At 48.6% G+C, this 22,520-nt stretch overlaps 5 protein-coding genes, 1 long non-coding RNA gene and 1 other non-coding gene across 17 annotated transcripts; 4 read left to right on the forward strand and 3 right to left on the reverse strand.

The window, feature by feature from the left end:
* Positions 1 to 88: 88 nt before the first annotated feature.
* On the forward strand, positions 89 to 2,146 carry LOC120707780 (60S ribosomal protein L28-1-like). Its single transcript, XM_039992789.1, has 4 exons — positions 89 to 251; positions 716 to 879; positions 965 to 1,131; positions 1,831 to 2,146. The coding sequence occupies exons 2-4, from the start codon at positions 726 to 728 to the stop codon at positions 1,951 to 1,953; spliced, it is 444 nt and encodes a 147-aa protein (XP_039848723.1). The 5' UTR covers positions 89 to 251; positions 716 to 725; the 3' UTR covers positions 1,954 to 2,146.
* On the forward strand, positions 1,533 to 1,621 carry LOC120710858. Its single transcript, XR_005690035.1, has one exon. It is a non-coding gene; the product is annotated as a small nucleolar RNA R24 (small nucleolar RNA).
* Positions 2,147 to 2,281: 135 nt separating the features above from the next.
* On the forward strand, positions 2,282 to 3,363 carry LOC120707782. Its single transcript, XM_039992791.1, has one exon. It carries the CDS (start codon positions 2,794 to 2,796, stop codon positions 3,076 to 3,078), a length of 285 nt encoding a protein of 94 aa, XP_039848725.1. The 5' UTR covers positions 2,282 to 2,793; the 3' UTR covers positions 3,079 to 3,363.
* Positions 3,351 to 7,798, reverse strand: LOC120707774 (anoctamin-like protein Os01g0706700). 2 transcript variants are annotated; one of them, XR_005689088.1, is made up of 17 exons: positions 7,381 to 7,798; positions 7,127 to 7,196; positions 6,915 to 7,030; positions 6,448 to 6,574; positions 6,234 to 6,334; positions 6,023 to 6,114; positions 5,831 to 5,935; positions 5,484 to 5,744; positions 5,170 to 5,302; positions 4,976 to 5,089; positions 4,817 to 4,887; positions 4,605 to 4,735; positions 4,395 to 4,477; positions 4,207 to 4,314; positions 3,967 to 4,125; positions 3,541 to 3,866; positions 3,351 to 3,489 (listed from the first exon to the last, which is right to left on the reverse strand). XR_005689088.1 is itself a non-coding variant. In XM_039992783.1 (16 exons), the coding sequence occupies exons 1-16, from the start codon at positions 7,579 to 7,581 to the stop codon at positions 3,756 to 3,758; spliced, it is 1,983 nt and encodes a 660-aa protein (XP_039848717.1). In that variant the 5' UTR covers positions 7,582 to 7,798; the 3' UTR covers positions 3,378 to 3,755. The 2 variants fall into 2 exon arrangements, 1 of the variants encoding a protein (XP_039848717.1); XM_039992783.1 differs by having other exon boundaries at positions 3,378 to 3,866.
* A 675-nt stretch (positions 7,799 to 8,473) lies between these two features.
* Positions 8,474 to 9,786, reverse strand: LOC120707776 (jacalin-related lectin 19-like). The gene is made up of 3 exons (XM_039992786.1): positions 9,584 to 9,786; positions 9,190 to 9,423; positions 8,474 to 9,086 (listed from the first exon to the last, which is right to left on the reverse strand). Exons 1-3 carry the CDS (start codon positions 9,584 to 9,586, stop codon positions 8,700 to 8,702), a joined length of 624 nt encoding a protein of 207 aa, XP_039848720.1. The 5' UTR covers positions 9,587 to 9,786; the 3' UTR covers positions 8,474 to 8,699.
* A 1,141-nt stretch (positions 9,787 to 10,927) lies between these two features.
* LOC120707784 lies at positions 10,928 to 14,361 on the forward strand. Of its 10 annotated transcripts, XR_005689096.1 has the most exons (4): positions 10,929 to 11,627; positions 12,005 to 12,049; positions 12,200 to 13,637; positions 14,008 to 14,361. It is a non-coding gene; the product is annotated as an uncharacterized LOC120707784 (long non-coding RNA). The 10 variants fall into 10 exon arrangements; XR_005689092.1 differs by having other exon boundaries at positions 10,928 to 11,627; positions 12,005 to 13,637; XR_005689094.1 differs by lacking the exon at positions 12,005 to 12,049 and having other exon boundaries at positions 12,189 to 13,637.
* Positions 14,362 to 16,484: 2,123 nt separating this feature from the next.
* On the reverse strand, positions 16,485 to 20,466 carry LOC120707786 (IAA-amino acid hydrolase ILR1-like 2). The gene is made up of 3 exons (XM_039992794.1): positions 20,089 to 20,466; positions 19,400 to 19,525; positions 16,485 to 17,726 (listed from the first exon to the last, which is right to left on the reverse strand). The coding sequence occupies exons 1-3, from the start codon at positions 20,464 to 20,466 to the stop codon at positions 16,875 to 16,877; spliced, it is 1,356 nt and encodes a 451-aa protein (XP_039848728.1). The 3' UTR covers positions 16,485 to 16,874.
* Between the last annotated feature and the right edge of the window lie 2,054 nt (positions 20,467 to 22,520).

Raw genomic sequence — 22,520 nt, forward strand, 5'->3', positions numbered from 1 at the left:
TCATAGTAGCGGGGGGAAATAAAAAAGGTAACTGGATCAAGCTGGAGGTCCATGAGAATAAAGCAACTCGGCCCATCCGGTCCGCAAAAGCAGCTATCCGAACCTAGGGTTTATGAGCACCGCATCACTATAAAACAGTCTCTCTAAAGCTCAAAAAAAAAAAAACTCGCCGCGCCGCGCCGCAGCCACCCCCCACCAGCACCCCGAGTCCTGGAGAGAAGCAGATCGGCGGCGCGTCACTCCAACTGCCGGTTAGAGAAATCTTCCCTTCCCGCTTCGACTGTCCTCCATGAATTGATCTATCTTAACCTAGGCCGCCTTTTTCATTCTGCATAAGTCGATCTATTCGAACTCCGCGAGTGCCTGATTCTCTCCCCAACTCCATTTTTTATGACCTACAGTGCTAGAAATTGTTTAGTGGGCTCGTTCACCGTAGTTAGAAACCGCTAGAGCATACAGTTTTCAGGCCACTAACTGTTTACCGTTGACCTGCTGTATTTGTTGAACTCTACTAAACTCAATCTAGTTTAAGTCGAACATGTGGAACAGCAGCCGTCTTGTAATTAATTTTGTTCCGTGTTGCCATCTTTGGTCTGATAACTCTCAGCTGTGGTAAAATTGCTTGTGGGTTTGCTATTCAATTTTATTATTTAGTTGCTCCTGTTTAGCTGATTAGTTGCATGTTGTCTGTTGTGTGGTTGGATTCATGCTTTAGGTAAGCTTAAATGGCGACGGTTCCTGATTCTCTGATCTGGGAGATCGTGAGGAAGAATAACTCCTTCCTGGTCAAGCAGTTTGGCAAGGGCAATGGCAATGCCAAGGTTCAGTTCAGCAAGGAGCCTAACAACCTCTACAATGTCCACTCCTACAAGCACTCTGGTTAGTGTTTGTTTCCCAGCATGTTCGGTTGAATTGTGGATGCCAATGGTTATATTGTTTAATTGTGGGATTGGCTTCATTCCAGGCCTTGCCAACAAGAAGACCGTGACTGTGCAACCAGCCAGTGGCAAGGAGATAGCGGTGGTCCTCTTGACAACCAAGACAAAGAAGCAGAACAAGCCTGCCAGCCTCAACCACAAGTCTGTCATGCGCAAGGAATTCCGCAAGATGGCCAAGGCTGTCAAGAACCAGGTATAGAACAATTGCATGTTTCCTTATTTTTTATTATTTGTTCTCCTTTGATGATGTGTTCTTCTGGTGAAAGATTATTTTCAAAATAATTGTGGGTAAGCAATTACTAAATTGTCATTAGCCCTATCATGTGAGAAGATCCATTCATATGTCTGGGACTCTGGGTCATCAATCAAATACACTTGTTCCACATTTTTTAATAGAGTTTGCCATACTTGTTATGGTCCTCTCGACCTATTGTTTCAAGTTGAACTACAGATGTTTGTTTACTATGAATTTTTAGTTCTTGGTTCACATTTATAGCTGTTGCTAACAATATGCTTCTAATACCCATCTTCACAAAAGTATTAAGTACTTGTGGTTATCATAAACTCTGCTTGCCCTTGTGGTTATCATAAACAGTTGCTGTGATGAGCCTTAATATGTAAGAAGATTCATTCAAAAGGTTGGATCTTCATTGAGATATACTTGTTACACTTGGCTTAGCTACTTCCATACTATTCAATGAGAAGACATTTGTTTGAAGCATACGCGTAGACCCTCAAAACAGAATTCCCCTGAAACATGGTGCTGCTTGCTTTTTACCACATACAGCCCTTTTTGAATGAGAGAAACGATGTCTGACCAGACCTGTGAGTTCTTGTTGGACCAAGTTGGCGACTTCAATTGTTGTAATGGCTTTGCTTCCTGTTTGTACAGGTCGGTGACAATTACTACAGGCCTGATCTTACCAAGCCAGCTCTTGCAAGGCTGAGCGCAGTGTACCGCAGCCTCCAGATTGCCAAGTCTGGTGTCAAGAAGAAGAACAGGCAGGCGAACTAAGTCACAAGGAGTTGTTTTGATGGGTGGTGTTTATGTTTCATGGTTTCTAGATCTGGACTATGATGGATGATGTGCGTACCTAAGACTGCCACAAATTTTCATTGTAGGTTCCACCTTTGTACCCAACTACCCATGACATGATTAAGCATGTGAATATCCTTTTAGTAATTGTTGCCTTTTGGTGCTTGCCATGCCTGAGGTTCTACTACAAACTTTCTTGATTCATTTGTCTGTGGTTCAAGTTTTGACATGCATCCTGTGTCGTACAATTGGGGTCTAAAAGGACTGCCAATGAACAAGTTCTGGCGGTACCCTGAATCAGGTGACTTCGAAAATTCAAAGTCTGCTACCTGAATTTGACTCTTGATTATCCCGTGGATATTCCTCTGGGCTATGGTCATGTGAATATGTGATACATTTTCAAGCCTAGTACTTACTCGACGACTTCCCTTTTTCCAGCTGCAACTTTTGCATGTTACTAGAATGCTTGCACAGTTGATATTAGCTAATACATTTTTTCAAATTTAGGGATACTCCGTTGCCGTCTGCTGTCTCAGCAGGAGCCTGTATAGAATATAGAAATACATAAATAAATTAACAAATTCAGACTATGGATCTATTTAGCCCGTGAGCTAGCCTTTTGCGTGCACAGGAATTCGCGAAATCTGGTGCCTACTGCTGAAAAATCGATGGCTTGGAAGCGAGACATTGGAGCATCTTGGAAGGAACCATGGAGCGAAACTCACTCTTACCAGACGTGCGGGGCACTGACACCTCTGCCGGACCGTATAAAACCGAACCCCCGCACACGATTCACCGGGAAAACCGGTGCTCCGGCACATGTCGGTCGGCGAGAAGACGGTCGAGGCGTCGGCCAACGACGGCGGCGGCAGCCAGCCGAAGGCGCCGCCGTCCCGCGGGAGCGCCCGGTTCGAGCGCCTCCTGTCCGGGCTGGGCGCCGGTCCGCTCGTGGACGTGGAGCCTGACAAGGTCAAGGACGAGATCCGGCGATGGGCCAAGAAGGTGGCGGCGCTGGTGCGCCAGCTCAGCCTCGGCGCCTGGCCGGAGAAGAGCGACGGCTCGTCGGAGCACCAGGGCGCGAGCGATGATACGTCCGCAGGCTGAGCAGCTAGAGCTAGCTGAAGTTGACTTCGGCAGGCTGTAACTGTAACCACAACTCCGCTGACATGTTTACAGCCGTCGCCGGGCAGCAGCAGCCAGGACGCCGTGGGCGATTTGCAAATTTCATTGATCACCTTCATTTTTTTTTCATTCATTCATTCAGTGGGCGACGCAGGGTGATGTATATGCGCTGACTTTACCTCCGTTCTGTCAAACACAATAAAATCTCACTGCAAGGTCATGGGTGTGAATAATAATAAACAGCAGCTGGTATATTTCTCCAGTAAATTGATGATTGTCACTGACAAGGGCTTCCCACACTTCAAAATTTCAAATCGTTTGTGCTCACTTTGTCAACCACAGTACAACGCTATTCTCAAGCAATCATCCATACAGGCACACACATTACATGGTCTGAAAAATGTACAAGTCTCAGTTCGACTCGACAGAGCAGTAAAATTGAACGACTCCCCCAAAGGAAAATACTCACATTCTTACTCCTAAGGTCATTCTGCTCTATGCATTTTACCAGTAGGTCAGGTAACAATAAGCCGATATCTACACTTAACAATTAGCAGAATCAAGTTGTTACATCCCTACAATTTGTACAACTTTGGCTATACAAATCTCGCTCTACCTAAGCTACAAAACTAGCATTGTCTTACTACACCTGATGTTTCTCAGTCCAGTTTTGCGTCCAATTTTGAAATGCTCTTCAAAAGTTGTTTGGAGCAGACAATTTGTGCCTGAGCTACGTATCGCACTCGATTTGCTTTCACCCACGCAGGCTCCTAATGGACAATAGGAAACCAATAAACCACATATAGGTGCTTCAGTTATAAAGAAATAAGTAGAAATGTACAGAGGAAGCAGATAAATATAGAAAATCACCTCAGGCACGAAGTGTGAGAAACCAAACTTGATTAAGAGGAGAGCATGCTCCATTATGAGGATTGCTGCAAGTCCTGGCTCAATCCTCCAGTTTCCCTCCGCGTCATAGAGACAAACAAGAAGCAAGCAGTTTGTGCATATTGCCATTACCACCAAGAACTGAAAACAAATTCAAGACTGAACATCACGGACATGCATGTATACCCACTAGGAGTCAAATAAAAAGTTCAGGAAGCAAACCTGGAATATATTCAACCATGCTCCGATTGTAGCTGCAGCACGGGGGACAGGCCTTCTCAACATGACCAATAATTTCAATGCATCTGCTCTGATTTCAGTAGCATTGTTCTGTAGAGAATAGTTCCAACAACATTAACAGATTGACAACAAAGTAAAACACAGTGATTTTTGTGACAGAAACCACATACCAGAGCTGCAAAACAGAAAATCAGCGGAAATGCACATGCAAACATCATGATCATTCCAAACTGTAGAGTTAGCTCCAGAAAATCTGTGATGGATATAATACTGTAAGCACAATTTCCATAATTTTTTTCCAGTTCTTTCAGACTGCAAATGCAATGACTGAAACTCAGCGGAAGTGCTAAAATACATCCAAAGCAAAGTCAGACACTTACCATCAAATAAACCATCTTCAAGTTCTGCTCCAATGCTCGCAGTATAAGAGGGTTTTAAATATTCTTTCTCCACTCTTGTTGATAACCGGACTGACTTTCCTGAGGGTGATTCTCTCTCATGCTTTTTCTTGCTACAATATTGGAGATAGTTCTTGCCTTAGTCTATTGATCTGGAAATAAGGATAAGACAAAAGGGTTCGTGCAAAACTTACTGGACAGCTATGTACTTTTTATAGCTGTACTTGAGGTAAGGAATGGAATTCTCAATCAGATTTTCTAATACCTGAAGGGGAAAAAAAGCAAACATACCATCAATATGAAACTATGGTACAATCGTATTCAACAGTAAAACAGTTATGCTGCTGACATGCCTGGGACACAATGAGACGCTGGATGAGAACTTGCCGGAGGGCCAGTATATCACGATACAATGAAGCATGGTAAAATAACCCAATATATGACTGCATAAAGTAAAGGCCAAAGACCTGTATCTCAAGAAAAGGAAGGAAAAAATGAGAAGGCAAACTTAAAGAACACACCATCTTTCGAACTTTGTTGTATTTACCTTATAAACTAAGCTAGCAGAACTAGATTCTTCTCCTTGGTTGTTTTCATACTTTATCAAATTGACAGATACCTTGCCACCAATTCTGGTGTAATACTGAATCGCAACAAGATATATAGCAGTCAGCAAATATCTGCATAGTATAACATCGATCAGAATAGTACAATGCACAATGCAGATTTGAATGACAACCAGAAATGTCAAAATACTGAGATAAACAGATATAAAGTACTAGGAAAGGAGAGCTACCTAGCAAGTCAGTTGCACAGTTTTGGGCTAACCCTACCAAAAGGCAGATCATAGGAAATACTGACCTCATCACCTCAGTTTCTGTAATCTCGTATAGATGAGCATATGCCAACTCAAATGGCAGCTGAAGACAAATGATAGCCAACACAATGATAGCATTGTTCCTTATTCTAAGGAGGACACCAAACCATTCATTCCTTTGCAACTTTCTTTTCTCAGCAGATACATCATCAAACTTCTTTTCCTCAATAGTAAGAGAATCACCGAAGGAGTTAAGTTCATTGCCCATATTTTTGTACTCAGATAATGAACAATTTATACCCCATCTGTTGTGGCCATCTTAAAGGTCAGGAAACAGTTGTAAGCAAATTAGCTTGATATATAGAGATCAAATTTGAATCACGTGTCTAACCTTGCAAGAAGTGCTGAATTCTTTCGTTTCCAAAATTGCAAAAAGAAGACTGCCCAAGAAATAACAAAGATAAAGAAAGCAGGAAGAACCAACCACTGCAATGACCTGAATTCAAAGTGCAGAATTAAGAACAGATAGAAAATAATATTAATTTTATATTTTCCAAAGAGGAATAGCAAATAAAATGTATACCCAAAATCTATAAATTGAGTTGCCAGTCCGAAAAAAGCTGGGAAGAAAAGCCATTGTGTATACATTCCTAGGAATGCAAAGTATGTGGCAATCTGCAGTTGAAGACAGAGTTTTTACAAAGTAACACGTAGAAAAATTATTATTTTCCTTCAGAAGGAATGGTAAATAAAAGAAAGATGTTACGGGTAAAATGTGCTGGGCACAGTTCTACCTTGGTTCCGAAGTAGGAGTAAATGTCATCAATAGGTTGCCATGTGAAGTCAAGCCAATTGAGTGCCCAATTCCTCAGGAGTTGCTTCCTTTTAATTTCATCTGCAACAAAGTTTTAGCTGACTGGGATTGCTACTTACTTGTTTCTACCAGTGGAATATAGGGAATTGTCCCTTCACAAAATATGAGAACAAGTAGAATTTAGATTAGTGTACCATGCAAAGGAAACACTAGCTTTACAACTCCTTCAGATTCCAGCCTTGTCAATAGTGATTCATTTTGCTTCCAATGGAACTCCTTGTCATCAAATTTAAGAGTGATTTCAGAGTTTGTCTTGTTCACCTGCATTAATCAATTCCAACTTGCTATCACATAATTATATCTGAATAGCAAAGAGCCGAACACTTAGTTAATTAGTTATATACTTCACTTCTCAGCATAATATCAAGCAAAAAAAAGAATGAAAGTGCACTGACACACTAAAGATCAATGATGAATCAAATTGCATGAGAAAGAGCACAGCTCAATGGGCATATACTTGGCCATTAGTAGTTTTACAATGCAGACCACAGAAACAAACTTTTATCAATAGAACAATAGGCAAGAAATCAGTAGGCATATCCACAATTTTGTTGCAACCTGGAACAACAACAGCTACACATGAGGACAAGTGTGCACTTACTATGCCATATATCAAGTAACGGAAGCAGCAATATCGCTCTCTCCAGCTGAACAGGGACCCATCTGGCTGCCTGACAAATGCTGCGACCTGGTCCCATTCAAACTGCAGCTCCATTCCTGAAACCCAAATTTAACAGCAACATGAACACACTACCCACCCCACCCCAACTGCATTTCGATGTTAAAATGCCTCCAGGTGGAGCCCCAAGTTACCGATGTAGGTTAGCTTCTTCATCTGCATCTCCGCAGCCGCTCTCCCCAGGGTCCCCATTGGCGCAGCCAGCTAAATTCAAACAGCAGGCCCACAAGCGTTAGAATCGAGACGGCAAGCAGCACGCCCCGCGCAATCCCCAGACCGAGGCGGGCAGATCATAGGGCTCGCGCTCCTCCGGATCGCCTCCTCGTCTCAAAACTCAATGCGCACCACCACGACCCGAATTCGAAAAGGGGCAAAAGCAGCCACCGACCTTGATGAACTCGGCGGGGACGCCGCGGACGCGCTCGACGAGCAGCCCGGCGCCCTCGAGCTCCCGCACCAGCCGCGCCACGCAGTCCTCGGCGGGCCCTGCCGCGGCGCCGCGGGAGAGCTTGGGCACCACGATGCCCACCTCGTACCCCGTGGCCTCCTCCTCCACGGCCCCTTCCCCTTCCCCTCGCCCCGCCCCCATCCCCCGACCCCCCACCCCGGATCAGATTCGGCCGCGGGCTAGGCGCGCGACGGCGGCCGATGCGAGGAGGCCGATCCGCATGGGCGGCGGAAAGGGGAATGCGCGGAGGGAGCGGAAGAGTAAACAAAAGCAAAGCGGGCCTTTGGGAATGGCGGAGGCGGAGACGGAGGAGAGAGAAAGAGAGAGAGGGAGGGAGGCGAGGCGAGGAGGGCGGGGGGTAACGGATTAGGAGGCGGCCCTGTGTCCGCGTCCATTCAATTTGATTTCTCAAGATTAAACTAGTAAATTTTAATCCGGTGAGGTGGCGATTAGTTGGCATCGTAAACGCCTGCCCGCGAGCGGGCAGCGCTTGCGGGCGTAATTAATCGGCGATTAGAGGATTCGAAACGCCGGGGGCGTGGAAGGGAAATCGTGCGTGCGAGTAGGGACGAACGGCGACGGCACGAGCCACGGGAGGCCGTGATTTGAAAGCTGTGGGGGTACGTACACGGTACACGTGGGCGCGTGCTGGACCCCACGGATCGTCGAGGTGTCTTGATGCGGGGCTGGCTGTGGGCGGAACGGCGGGTGATGCACGGGTGCGTGCGTTTCCTCCTTCCCGCTAGCGGCCGTGTCGGTTCGGCCTGTGCCTGTCCGTTTCCTCCCGCGCAGCGTGGCGTCGTCCCGTCCCGTCCGGCGGCAGTGACCCCCAGCGAGCCGGGAGGATCCTCTGCAGTACTGGAGAGTGACTTTGAGTCACTGACGTGTGGGACGAGGGGCCAGGCCATTCATTCAGGAGAGGGAGAGCTGGCTGGTTGCGGCCGTCGTCGTCCGCGGCTGCCGCTCCCAACGCTTTTGACGTGAGCTGACTCTGCTTCGCTACTCTCTTTCGCGCACCATTGGCTCCCGGGGCGGCAAACTTTCGCCCTGTTGTCGAGCAATCTTCCCCGGATTACAACTCACAGCAACGTGACAACTTGATCTTATCCTTTCGTAAGAATTCTGCACGTGTAGTGACAGGGGAGTAGGCGATCGCCCACTCTGTTTTTGGAGGAGCCCTTTCCGGCCCACCGGACGGAAGGGACCGCTTCTTCAGTGCAGTTCGGCTACTTCGTTTCGTAGCACTCTACCAACAGTTGCTACTTGTAGCACCACTCGAACGGCTTCTTCTTGTCCTGCCGACGCGTCGCCCCGCCGCCGTCGTCGCCGTAGACGAAGGAGCGGTACGCCGCGAGGCCGCGCTCCTGCACCACGTCGGAGAGCGTCTCGGCCCGCAGCGCCGCGACGTGGAGGCCCAGCGCGTCGAGGTGCCAGCCGCTCCGCCCCGCGAACCCGACCACCACGCCCCCCTCCATCGGGTACGCGAACGGCACCCCGCCCGCGTCCGCGTCCCCGAACGGGCCGTGCGCCGCCCCCCGGCTCGTCGCGAACGCCAGCGAGCGCACCACCGGCGGCGCCCCGCCGTGCGCCGCGCCGTAGCACCCGCTCACGCCCGTCACGAACTCGTACGGGAAGTCCAGCTCGATCTGCGCGACAGTTCACATGCGGAGTTGTGGCCTGGTCATCAGCTAGGTAGCTGTAAGAGAGACTGGCGAGCAGCTAGCGCGCGTGGGATGGCCGTTCGTCTACCTTGGCGGAGAGGCTGCGCGCCGTCCCGCCGCCGTGCTTCTCGCCGAGGACCGGGCGGCCGTTCCTGTCGGCGTACTCCACCCGCATCGACTCCAGGAACCGGCCGTACGTGACGGTGATGCTCCGGACGCCGCGGTGCGGGCCGTCGTCCCACGGGCTCCCGCCGCGGCCGCCCCACGGCCCGACCTTGATCACCTTGCTCGACGCGACCATCCTTCTCTGCTGAGCCGGTTGCTGTGAGGAAACGACAACCACATTGAACGCACATGGTGTTCAGAGATTTGAAACGCCCCAGCTTGGGGTCCCCCCAAAGTGTGAATCCGCATGCACCAGAAAGATTAACGAAAGAAAGAAACCGTGCTGATTTGCTGAATGAACGACGGATGGCCATTACCATGATTGGTAGCTTGTCACCTGAAACCGGAGGATGTGAGACTAGGATTGTTCAGAGTTGAGTTGCAGACAGCCAAAGGTACAGGCAAAACATAGCGCACTTATATGCTGCAAGTTCAGAACTGAAAATGCAGATGGTTATGTGCTGGTGCTGAGGGAATTGGATGCTCTTTGTATCAGGTCCAGCAGAAAATGCTCGTTAGCGTACTTGTTTTCGACATGAGGCGGCCTGAAAAAAAAGGGCTAAAGGTGACATCTGAAGAAGATTGCGACCGTACATGGTACCTGATAAACTGGCTATCTAGTCTTGGACGGGAGAATACGATCCCTTCAGTGAGTGGCTGTGGAATCGTGGTGTATTAGGTCGGGGGCATCATATGATTGGCGTATTTGTGCCTGTACTTTTATCAGTTCCAAATCGTTTCACGTCTGAACGTATGATGGATAGTCTATCCCATTGGCAAGCAATTTGATGAGCTTTCAGTGAATTCCTCGTCGACGTGTCCAGGGCGCAGTGTGGCGAAATGATGCTTTGATGGGGAATCTTAACTCATCGTTTGTGCATCCCATATTCCCATACTATTAAAACCAACATTTTGGGGGTTCTTTACTTGCTGGTGACAATACGAAGAATGATAACGACTTACAGGAAAGGACTAGAAAACGGTCGTAGTTAAAAGTTAGAACAAGCTGCCCTGATCCGTGGGCGTGCACTCCCAGCGCAGGCCAGCTGTCTTACTACTTATTTACAAAAGCTTTGTATAAAAATTATTTTGAACAAGTTTTTCAAAATTATTGTAATAAAGTTCTTCAAAAAAATTATACTCCCCCATCCAAAAAAAAGTCACCCTAGAAATTCTAGGACAAATAAATAAGAAGGTAAAATGATCATATTTACTCATATTTATTACTCATATTTGGCACTAATTGATTCTTGTATAAATATGTACTTACTAAATAGGATAAGATGACTTGTTTTTGGAACAAATTTTAAATTCTAGAATAACTTTTTTTTGTGACGGAGGGAGTACGAAGAATTTTTTTCTCTGGAAAAGTTGCGTAAAAATAGGGAAAATGCAATTAAAAGAAATTATCGAGAAAAGGAAAGTCAGAAGAGGGGACCAACGCGCCAAGAATTTGTATTTATATTATAATCTATACTATAAAAAACCAAAACAATTGAAATCACATCCACCTATAAGTTTACTTGTAACCCTCTCACGGAGGGTCCACATATCAGAAAGTTTTTGGTTGTACCCTGACTTGACAAGAATCAGCAGTGCAAAAATTGATTATTCTAAAATATTTCTACCAAATCCTTTAATCTTTTGACACCGTGCCTCTCCGCTTACCCCGACCCCGTCAATCACGCCTCCGTTCTCCTTCCCCGCCGCATACCCCGCCGCCGCCTCCCCTCCTCTGTCCTCTCCCCACTCTCCCCTGCCGCCCTTCCAACTCCCCTCCCCCTGCAGTCCCCCCTGCGGAGGCGACGCGATGCCCGGCCAGCAACGCAGCAGCGGCCCGGCGGCGCGACTCGCGCTACCCGCGAGGTGGAGGAGTGGCCTGGATGCTGCACAACAGCGGGGCGTGCCGCTGCCGAGATCGCCGCCCGTCTAGCCCGCGCTGTCGACCAACAGGTGGGGTCCGCTGCTTGCCGGCGCCGTCGCTCTTGGAGGCGTCGTACGAGCCTCGCCTCCGCATTCACCCTCGACGCCGCCACGGCCTCCTCCCCTCCTGCTGCTCGCCTTGCGCCCGCACGGTGCCATGGTCTCTTCCCCCTCCTGCCGCTTGCCGCCGCCACGTCCTCCTCCCCCTCCTGGATGCTTAGGGCGAAATCGCAGGCAGGCGGCCAGGGGCTCATCTGCGCCTGAGCGGAATTGCAGGCAGGCGGCAGGCGGGCACATCTCTTCACCAATGCCTATGACGGCAGCGAGCCCCCCACGCTGAAGGGCGGCGACGCAGTGCGCCTCCTCCCTCCCCCAGACGACTCTCCCTCACCAATCCGGCGTCCATACTCCATACGTCAGCTTCAAGTCCACCCCAAGGTGAGCCCCAAGCATAACTTACCTCTGGTTCCCGTGGCTTTCGATTTGGGCAACTAGGGTTCGATAAACTGGTTGGATATGATTAGATCGAGTCATAAATATCCAATTTTATCCACTGGGTGTTGAAATTTGGGTGAGGTAAATGTCCAATTCTATCCAGAGGTATGAAAACTGCTTCATCAGTCCCTTGAAATAAGTATTTTAGCACCCTGAATGCGCACCTAGCACATGCAGTTTACAGTTTGATATTTATTAGTAAACCTAGCATGTAGTTTAATTTGGGGATGAAATTTTGTTTGTGGATCTTGATTTATTTGGTTGCTGATTAAGAAGGCCACTTTCATTGACCACTATTGCAAAATTGTTGGTCTGTGAAGCCTTGGCGTGGAGGAGGATAAAGTATCTCCAACTTCCACCACAAAGTTAGTTTTTCTAATGATGGACCTGTTAGCTTTTGTACATTCTGGTTATTTTTTCCCTGAAATTGCTATAGGCATCCCTTCATTAAGCTTAATTATAAGAGAGAACGAGTTTTCTGCTCGGGTGCTGATTATGTCAAAGTTCTTTTGTAGGAAATAGTGCAACATAATCGATGCATTATCTTTTGCACCTAAGGCTGCAAGGGATGGATTGGAGACTGATCGACAGGTTTTCACAAACATGTTTTTGTTTTTGTTTGTAGATATCGCGAAGTACTTGTCTCTTTCATCTAAAACATTTAACTAGATAGTGATATATATCAACCACAGTTAATGTGTTTTCCTTAGCATAAACCAAATGGCAGTACAGGGACCAGTCTAATATTTCCATGTCTTTGTTTTTTCATATGCTTGATGCAGACATACTGAACAGTGAAGGTAACAATGACAGACAGATCATGTGCTCTTGCTTTTCTGCAGAAACATTTCTTTTCTTGAGGTTACAAACTTCAGTAGATTCATATCACATACTGATGGCTGAATTATTAGCATGGGCCGTGGCTGATTACTTTTTATAGTTAGTCCCGTAAAGCTAACACCACTGTTGTAAAATGAAGTATTTTGACTGGCATATATCATTTTCTGCTAGTCTTCTCTTAACTTAACTGAAAATTGATTCCATTTGTGTAGTGCTGCTACAGCAAAATAAGAAACTGCATACTCAAAATATAAGAAATATCTATTGTTTCTTTGTGTATTTATTGGTAAATGACACTTTTGGTCCATTCTTGGAATTGTCCCTTTGTTCCTATGTGTACTCTAAAGTTTTGCTCTTTTTAGTATATAAAAAAATGATTCCATGCTGAAGTTTGATCTTTAGAAGACACCAGATCCATTTTCTCTATTATTTCATATATTGATGTTTACAGTGGTATGTTCATTTCTGGTGCCCGAAGATGGGGCTGGATTTTCAGGATTGCTGCTTGGCCCTCTACAACAACAGCTGGTCCTGGATGTGCGCTGGTGAAGGTGACGGCCAGGCGATGAAGCTGAGTTTGGGGCAAGCTGCTGCAACAGCAACGATAACAGGTGCAATCGATCTCGTGTCCCAAACTATAATGAATGCCTATTAGTCTGATTCAGGATACATCAAACTTATATTACTCTGATTCGGGATAATAGTATAGGGGATCCTGGTGATAATGTGGTGCTATGAGTATGGGAGAGGTTCTTTGTTATGTTTGCGAAATGTCGACTAAGCAATTCGGATTTGTATGCTATTTGTATCTCCGCCATATGTGGTACACATGATGACTCCAGTGACCTCTCTTTTGGAAACTGTTTACTATGTGATAAGCTTGTGACGTCTGATGATATTTCAGGAAGTTTTATCAAACCCAGTGAGAGAACCTATCTAGAAGAGATGATTCAAACAGGAATATCCACCATTGATGTGATGAACTCAATTGCACGAGGGCATAAAATTCCTCTCTTCTCTGCTGCTGGGCTTCCACACAATGAGATTGCTGCTTAGATATGTCGTCAAGCTGGTCTTGTCAAAAGGCTGGAGAATTCTGGCAAGCACAAGGAGGTAGTGATCCTAATTAGTTTTATTTTTTGGAAAATGTATCACTTCTGAAAATGTTCTAAGTTATTGTTCGACTGCTTTTGAAATATTGGTTGACCTATGGCTGACCTCTATTGGGCTATTGACTGTTACGAACATATGCCTCAAATCAATCTTAGATTTCTTATTTTCAACATCCTATTCTTTTGGTATCTTTCTTAGTTTCACTGCTTTGGTTCCTTGTCTATAAATGTGTATGAGGTTTTCCTTTCCATCAATCAATCTATTATCTTGTGGCCATACATGCTTTCATTTATTAACTTAAACCAATATTGAATACATGTGTTTCTTTTATAATTTACAGGCACTTTAACTCTATTTTCCTATTAAACAGGCTGCAGATGGATGATTGGCATACATACACATATTGTGTTGCCTGATGGCATCAAATTTGGGGTTGTGGCTCGAGCTGAGGAGCTAAACGAGTTCTACGATGTACCACGCTCAAAGTTCTAAACGAGTTCTATGATGTACCACGATCAAAGTTATGAAGATTAAAATTCTGCAATAAAATATATGTATGACTGACCAGTAGCTCGAGTCTTTTAGGAATGTAAAAATTAAAGAATGTTTGTAGGAGTCCATTTACAGAGTGATTGCTACAGTATTGACAAACAAGGTTAATTCTTTAGTAGTCGTTTCTTGTAATGCAATTATTCTTTAAATATATTTTTTTTATGATATGACACTTGCCTGTGTGGTAGGGTAGGTGCATCTTCATTATTTGTATATAATTATCTTTTTAATTACCCGCACGTGCTTCCTACTACCTTATACATACTGTTACCTATTTTCATAATATATACTTTTTCTTATTTCGAATATTTGTCTACTTTCACCTCAACTTGAGACCTCATTGCTTGTTTTCACCATATATAGTTTCTAAAAATTATTGTTGTAACTAAAATTTATTGTGGGTATTTTTTTGCAACATTATTCTTTATAAACACGTGCGTGCCGCACGTGCACCCTACTAGTGTGAATAAATGAATAATTGAGAAGTGCAAGTAAGTTTGGAGCGGCTTAACAGCAGGTCGAGAACACGAGTGTTGCCTTCTTTCTCTGTTCAACTCGCTCGTCCTCAGTGGCAGTGCCAAACCATCCATGGCCTATATCATTTTGCTTTGCCACAGGCAGTAATCATGTCAACCGTGGCTTCGGTTGAACTTCTCCCATTCAGAAACCCGGTGAACAGCGTCCCTTCTGCGCTGTCAAGTGGCCAAATCCTCCACTTTGCCAGGACACTGCAAGTTAGTTGGGCCCCGGTGCCCCGGTGTGAGATTCTCGGAGTGGTTCAGGCCGCTCATGAGTCCTGCTTGATTAGTGACACACTGTCTGACGATCCTTGTTTAGCTGTTCGTCCAAATAGTCAGCATTCAGTCTCGATCGTGCTCCGTAGCCGTAGCGATGGAACCAAAGCCTAAGGAAGCGGCGCGCAATTCAGTAGCGCAAAGCCTGCTGTCCCCATCCAGGATCGCTGGGATGTTAATCTGGCGTCCGGTAGCTCGGCTCAGCCCAAGACCATCTCGGCGGCATCGACGCGCCGAGCGCTTTCTGAAAGGCAAGTTGGCATTCAGCCAACAAGGAACGAGCACGGCGGCGACAGCAACAATCCGTGAGGACCATGCTGGCTGGCTGGCGGCTCTCTAAACCTTCGCCGGTCTGTCTGACTGTCGTCGCGCGCGGCGCTGGCGATGACGACCGAGAGGAAAGCGATGAAATCTAAACACGCCGCCGCCGCCGCCGTGAGATGCGAGGGTGAGCCCCACTCGTTGCCATTGCATTGGGGTACGCTTTGGGGCATTGGGGAAGGCGGGGCCATGTGGTGCGCGCGGTCCGCTCAACCGCCTTTCCGTTGGCTCCCATGGTGTTTTCAAATCAAAGTTCACATCGCTGCGTCTGAATTATGAACAACCTTGGCGAAAATGACCGTGGGAAACAAGCAAATTATCCAAGTTTTCTTGCCAAGTTCTTCTTGCCAAGTTCTTCTGCAGTTCACCATTGCACGTCATAAATGGAGCATTTGCATCTGCAGGTTCTGAACTGGCGTGCTGTCGCAGTGTCAAATGCATTAGCAGCCAGTAGTAAACACGCAGTGCTGTGCTCTGCACCTGCCCATGTACACTCAACTCTCATGTCATCGATGAGCACGGAACGTGCAGCTAGGCCAGGCCCGAAGGGGCCTACCGGCCGTTGGTCGTGAGCTGTCTCGGGGAGGCGGGCATGCCAGGCCAGGCAGACGGAACGTGGTGGTTTGGTTCCCCGGCCCCAGCCCAGCCTCACGGTTTCTTCAGCTATAAATAACGGGCGCCGTTCATCTCTGCACCGGCACCGCCCAGTACAGCACCTCCCTCGGCTTCTCACTTTCTACCGTGCACGGAACGAAACCTTGCAAGGTCCACCACAGCGAAATGGCGTCCAAGGCCTTCCGCCGCGCCGTCGTGGTCGCCGCCGTCGCCGTGTCCTCCCTCGCGGGGGTCGCGATGGCCGCCGACGAGCCGGCGCCGAGCCCCACGTCCGGCGCCGGCGCCGTGCCCTCCTCGCTGGTCGCCGCCCTCCTCTGCCCCGCCGTGGCGCTCCTCTTCGGCAGCCTGCGCCACTGAGTTCGAGGACACGGCGTGGCGTTGCTGTTCTTGCACTTGTCGCCTGCGTTATGCGCCCCTTTTCCCTACACATTCCTACTACATGTATTTAGGAGCTCTGTTCTTGTGTCAGGTTGATGTGTTTTCCTCTTGTGCAGACTGTTTGTAATAACAATTCAGGAATGCATTTTCTGTGACATTTATGCTCTGAAGTTACTGGAGGTAGATATTTCAGAACGATTCAGATTCTCGAACTCTCGGGGCATGTTCACCAGCGAGCCTTTCATTTACGAGCTCATTCTTGCATCATAATTCAGACGTGAGCGCCTCTATGATCAGGCACTAATAATCACATCTTGAGATTGACCAGCAGCTTTACACCCCCATGCACTGAGCAGCATGATCAATCAGACTGCTACATCTCTACATCTGAACACCGAGTGGATTCCCAACGCCCCCAACGCGTGGCAACTGGCAAGTACTCCAAGATGATGGCAGGCGCCGCCTGCGGCTTGGGCCTTGCCTTGTTGAGCTCACCGAGCTGCCTTCGATTGGGTACGCGCGAGCGCGAGGCTCTCGCCGCCGGCGCCGTGTCGCGACAGGCCGCGCAGAAGAAGCACTACAGCTCGTCGCGGGAATCCCCGGGCCCGCTGGGCGCCGCGCGGCGCCGCAGGTACCCCGCGGCGAGGTTGGCGTGCATCGCGGCGCCGTAGGGGAGCGCGTCGTCGTCGATGAGGAAGTGCGGCGAGTGCGCGGCGTGCACGGCCCCGATCCCCTCGTTCCGGATCCCGACGAAGTAGAAGTGGGACGACGGCACGGCCTCGGAGAAGGACGAGAAGTCCTCGCTCCCCATGCACGGCTCCATGGCGCCGCGGACGCTGCCCGCGCCCACCGTCTCCGCGGCGACGGCCTCGAAGTGCGCGTGCAGCAAGGGGGTGTTGACGGTCGGGGCGAGCAGCGGGCTGCCCCCCACGCCGAAGTCCACGGACGCGCCGCACCGGTGCACCGCCGACTGCGCCACGATCACCTCCTCGATCCGCCGCTTCAGCCGCAGGAACCCCTCGCTGGAGAAGCACCGGAACGTGCCGCCGATGGTCACGGAGTCCGGGATCACGTTGAACGCGCCGCCGCCTTGGAACCTCGTCACGGTCACTACCTGCGAGTCCAGCGGGTCGGCCTCGCGCGAGACGAGGCTCTGCAGGCTCAGGACAACGCTGGAGGCGGCCACGACGGGGTCGACGGAGCTCTGGGGGAGGGCCGCGTGGCCGCCCACCCCGGTGATCACCGCCTCGAAGAACCCGCACCCGGCCAGAAGCGGGCCGGGCCTGGAGCCGACCACGCCGGTGGGGAGCATCACGGTGACGTGGAACCCGAAGATGGCCTCGACGTTGTCCACGGCGCCGGCCTCCACCATCTTCTTGGCGCCAATGCCCACCTCCTCTCCCGGCTGGAAAAGAAGGATCACCGTACCCTGCAAGAAATAAAATTAGAGTTTTGTTTGTTATCAATTTCGCTCTTTTTCCTGCTCGCTGAAAATTGCACTGTTGCGGCAACAACAGAACTTAGTTCGAAGAGGACAAGCACACTTCATCGTCAGTACCTATTTGCTGATAGATGATCGCATATGTTTTCATGTTAGTAATAGCAAATCGATAGATTGAGCTACACCCAAGAATTAGATTCTAGCAAATGTTGCAAAAGGAGAACTCTTGACGACAACAAAACTAAATGAAAGGAGCTACTCATCTCATTTTATCACAAAGGAGAAATGAAAGGAGAAATGTGCAGACCGAGTGTAGCTCGGTTGGTGCGACTCCCAGCTGGGGAGCGCACCCGCCCGGGTTCAAGCACGGGCGCCTGCACGCTGGGGCGCAGCCCCTCTGTGGCGCGTTCCCAGGCCGCCTCTGGTGGCACCGGCTGGCCCCTCTGTGGCCTTGCCTAGTGAAAAAAAAACCATGTGCTCTATCACTAGCATATTTCTTCTTCGCATCCATTATTACATGCTGTGAGGCCTAGTTGTCAATATAAATTTAAAGGACTCTTCAGTCCAATAGCTAGTTGAACACTGCTGCATCAGAAGAAACAGATCTATGAAATCGGAGTGAATTAGGCGCGCGCAATGTGAAAACTGAATACGTCTTGTGCCCGAACAGATCGACATCTCCAAAAGAGTTCGAGATCCGCGCGCAAGAAAACAAAAGCTTCCCCATGGTTTATTCCACGGACTGACAGGCATTGTAGCAAAAGACGACTGGGGCGTCCCATGGGAAGTCTTTAAGTTCTTGTTGCAAGGAGGAGAAATTCAATCCGAAGTGCGCGTTTTAGCAGATACTCCCTCTTCCAAATTATAATTCATTTGACCTTTTTACTCTAAGTTTGACCACTCATTTTATTCAAAAATTTGTGCAAAATATTATTTCTTTTGTTGCGGCTCGCTTTATTAATAAAAGTTCTTCAATAATGACCTAAATTTAACTATGTTTGCACAATTTTTTTGAATAAGACAAATCAAACTTAGAATTAAAAAAGTCAAACAAATTATAATTTGGAACGGAGAAAAAGTAAATCAGAGTATAAGACTATGCAAGATGTGTGTGCTTACTCCAATAGATGCCCATTTTCTTTACCTTTTGTCCCCTTTACTTTACCATTAATAAATTAAAAGGCTGCGTCCAAATTGAACAATTACTAACATTTCTCTGAAGTCAAAGCAGAGTAAAAGTAAATCCAAGCGCTAAATTGTCATAATTTAAAAAATAATGGAGGACACAACATAGAAAGTTGTTGAGGATGAGGGGAATTGGCAGGCTCATCTCTCGATCGCTTTAAAGGGGGATCGTATTTAGAGATCTCAAGCATCAAGTGGGAAAACGACTTCACAACGAACTAATGCTCGCGCTAACTGTTCTCTGAATGAAACCTGCATAAATAATTGCGCGGAATATGCAACCGTGCAACGTGACAATTAAAGAAGTTCAAATCAGGCGACCTGAAACCCAGAAAACTGCGACAATGTGACACGCACACAGGTTACCCGACGGCAACCGGGAGAGAGAAACAAGTACTATAAGATGAACAGTTGAAGACAGTGTGTGTGACAGCGAAGGGAGGAAGGAGGAGGCGAGGCTCAAGTTGCGACCAAACCTGCAGCTCGTGGCAGCGCTCATGGAGGATCCTGGCGGCGCCGAGCAGCATTGCGGTATGCGCGTCGTGGCCGCAGGCGTGCATCTTCCGCTCCTCCTTGCTCTTGTGCTCCCACTCCACTTCCTCCTGATCCACAGATATTGAAAAAAAAAAGTTTGAAGGCCACGCATGGGAATTGAATTAAAGTTTGATTATGGAATGCTAGTGTATATGCAACTTTATTTGGGAGCAAGGGCAAGAGAGTTGAGTCAACTTTCTGTCTTGCTGAGCGAGGTTAACACACGTGCCCCGATGCGACCTGCTTCCTGTTTGGATAAACCTTACCGGTTGTCCGATTGTGTATAGTATTCAAGGATTCAAGATGATTCGCTCGCTTGACTTTGCACTTGATGACCCGACGAATGACACTTCGACTTGTACGCATGACTTTAGCACACAGTTCGATTTCTAATGCCAATCCTTCCTTTACTCCTCTCCTTTTGAGGTGCAACCTGCTGCCATTTCTAGTAGGCTTGCAGCAGCTCAAATGGCGCCTGAATTTATCGTCCAATTTGCGGTGGAAAGTCAAGCCATGTGATGAAACCTCGGCAATTCGTCGTCGTTTCACACCGCAAATTCCTAATCGAATTCCAGAACGAACACACAAGAAAACGGTCTGAAGAAATTCGAAGCGGAGGGAGCTAGCGCACCTGCAGCGGGAGCGCGTCCATGTCGGCGCGCAGCGCGACGAACGGCGGGCCCCCGGTACCGACGGACGCGGCGACGCCCGTCCCGGCGACCGGGTACCTGTACGCGACGCCCATGGCGTCGAGCTCCCTCCGGACCAGCGCGCTCGTCTCGTGCTCCTGGAACGCCAGCTCGGGCCGCTCGTGGATGGCCCGCCGGACGCCGGCCATCCACGCCGCGAACTCCGGGCGCCGCGCACGGAGCAGCACGTCGCTGCTGCCAGCGCCGCCCGCCGCGGCGCCCGTGGCGCCGGGCCACGCGACGGCGACGGCGACGGCGACGGCGACGGCGACGGCGAGAGCAAGCAGGGCGCGGGCCGGCCTCGGCGCGGGCGCGGCCATCGGGGACCGGGACGAAAGGCCGCGCGGCGCGGAGGGGTGCTTGTGGCGCAGGCGGCGCCCGCGCGCCTGGTGGCGGGTTATATACACGCGTCCGCGGGGGCCGCGCGCGACGTGTGCGCTGTATGGCCCTGTTTGGGCGCTGCCTTGGTTCGATTATCTTTGGAGCGCGCCGTGGGATCGCCGGCGCACGAGGCCAACGTGCGGCCGCGCTGGACTGATCAGAGTCAGATCGGAGCACGTGCCGCGTGGAGAAGCGGCAGTGTGCCGTGGCGTGGGCAACTGGGCATTGGCAGAAGGCGTTGCGGCCTGACACGAGGGAACCTAGTCACGGGTGATGGAGCCGAGTCGCGCACCGGGGGTGGCGCGCTTTTCGTGCCTGCCTGGAGGGGCTGCGACTTCCGCATCGGGTCAAAGGAAATGCGCTTCTTTTCTGACCTCAGCGTTACCCGCCGCTCGAGCTGAAAAGTTCGGGCTGAACATGGCGGCAGCTCGCGACCTCGCGTGGAATTATTAGCAGCGCAGATAGCTTCATTCAATTTTTGCATGTGGTTTAATGGCAAAGCTAGCGAAACATTCGGTCTGGTCTAGGAGTAGGTCGTAGTAGCCAAGTTGGTAATCGCTGAATCTGTCAAAGCAGCTTGCGGAAAATGCCGCGATCCAAGTAGTACTGGCTAGAGGTAATAAGTCACTCTCATTTGTACAGCTTAGTCAGATATTGAGATACGAACAAGCTATGGCAGTGAGAGTTTATCTCTCATACCATGCGATAACTAAATGTTGATATGGAAGCGGATCAGTGGTGGACCTACAGCGAACCTACTACTGTCTATTGTATTCTAACCAATCATATTTGGTAAACTATGATGGCAGTTGGAGTGTTCATCGGCTGGCAGGTATGGCGGCCGCCATGGCTCCCCAGATTGGTGGCTTCGCCACTGAAGCGGACTAATATTATGACCTCAAAACGTTTAATTAGAAGCAAGTTTTTAACGGCAATAATCAGGTGAAGAATGACACGTGAAACATACTTCATCACTATCACTATCATCCTTACTTCATCACTATCACTCTCATCCTTCATCCAAGCTTTCAACATGGGTTTCGTGGCTGCACATTTTTGTGTTCTCTTAAATCACTCCAACCTGTAGTACTCAGTCAGTTTCATGCATCAAACTGTTGACCAACAGAAATTAGTTAGGCCTTGTTTAGTTTCCTTCAAAATTCCAAAACTTTACAAGATTCACCAACACATCGAATGTTTTAACGCATGTATGAAGTATTAAATATAGCCAAACAAAATAACTAATTACACAGTTTGTCTATAATTTGCGAGACGAATCTTTTAAACTTAGTTAACTCATGACAAGATAATAATTATTAAATACAAATGAAAGTGCTATAGTATTTTATACGCAAAATTTTATGCATCTAAACAAAACCAGTGTTCATAGAATGTGTGAGGCAGTACCATGTGTCCATGTGCACTGCATAGCTATAGATTAGATCCATAGACCATAGGCAGCGCATAATGAAGGCGTAACAGGCCACTGGCCAGGTGCAGGTCACAAAAGGTCAAGGGGTCCTTCAAAAGAACACAGCGCCTGCCCAAAAAAAAAAAAGAAGAAGAAGACGAACACAGCGCAAGTAGCGTCGACATGAGGAACACATTGTGAAGAAGTGTCCGGAAGATTGATTTGGGTCATATCCACAGTACAAAAGTAGTAAAGACTAGATAGACCGGGAACAGGAGGGCCAACAGCCACCAAGAGGCACATTGATCTCGCTGCCTGCCCGATCTTCAGCAAAAGGCTCACGGTGCACAGGACGACGTCCCCTTCCTTCTTCGTTTTCCACGTGAGGAAAGCAGATGCGCCGGGCGGGTGCTATCAGACACCGGACCAGAAGCGAGATCTTCTTCGACTCCCCGTGGATTTGCCCGCACGCTGTAACATTAACAGAGCTACGGCCAGTTCTATCAGAGGACGTGCCCTGGGGCGCCCTGCCTTGGAGTCGGGGTGTGTTTAGATCTGTAAAATAGTTATAAAAAAAGTTAT

Source organism: Panicum virgatum, chromosome 5K (assembly GCF_016808335.1).
Source record: "Panicum virgatum strain AP13 chromosome 5K, P.virgatum_v5, whole genome shotgun sequence".
Taxonomy (NCBI): Eukaryota; Viridiplantae; Streptophyta; class Magnoliopsida; order Poales; family Poaceae; genus Panicum; species Panicum virgatum.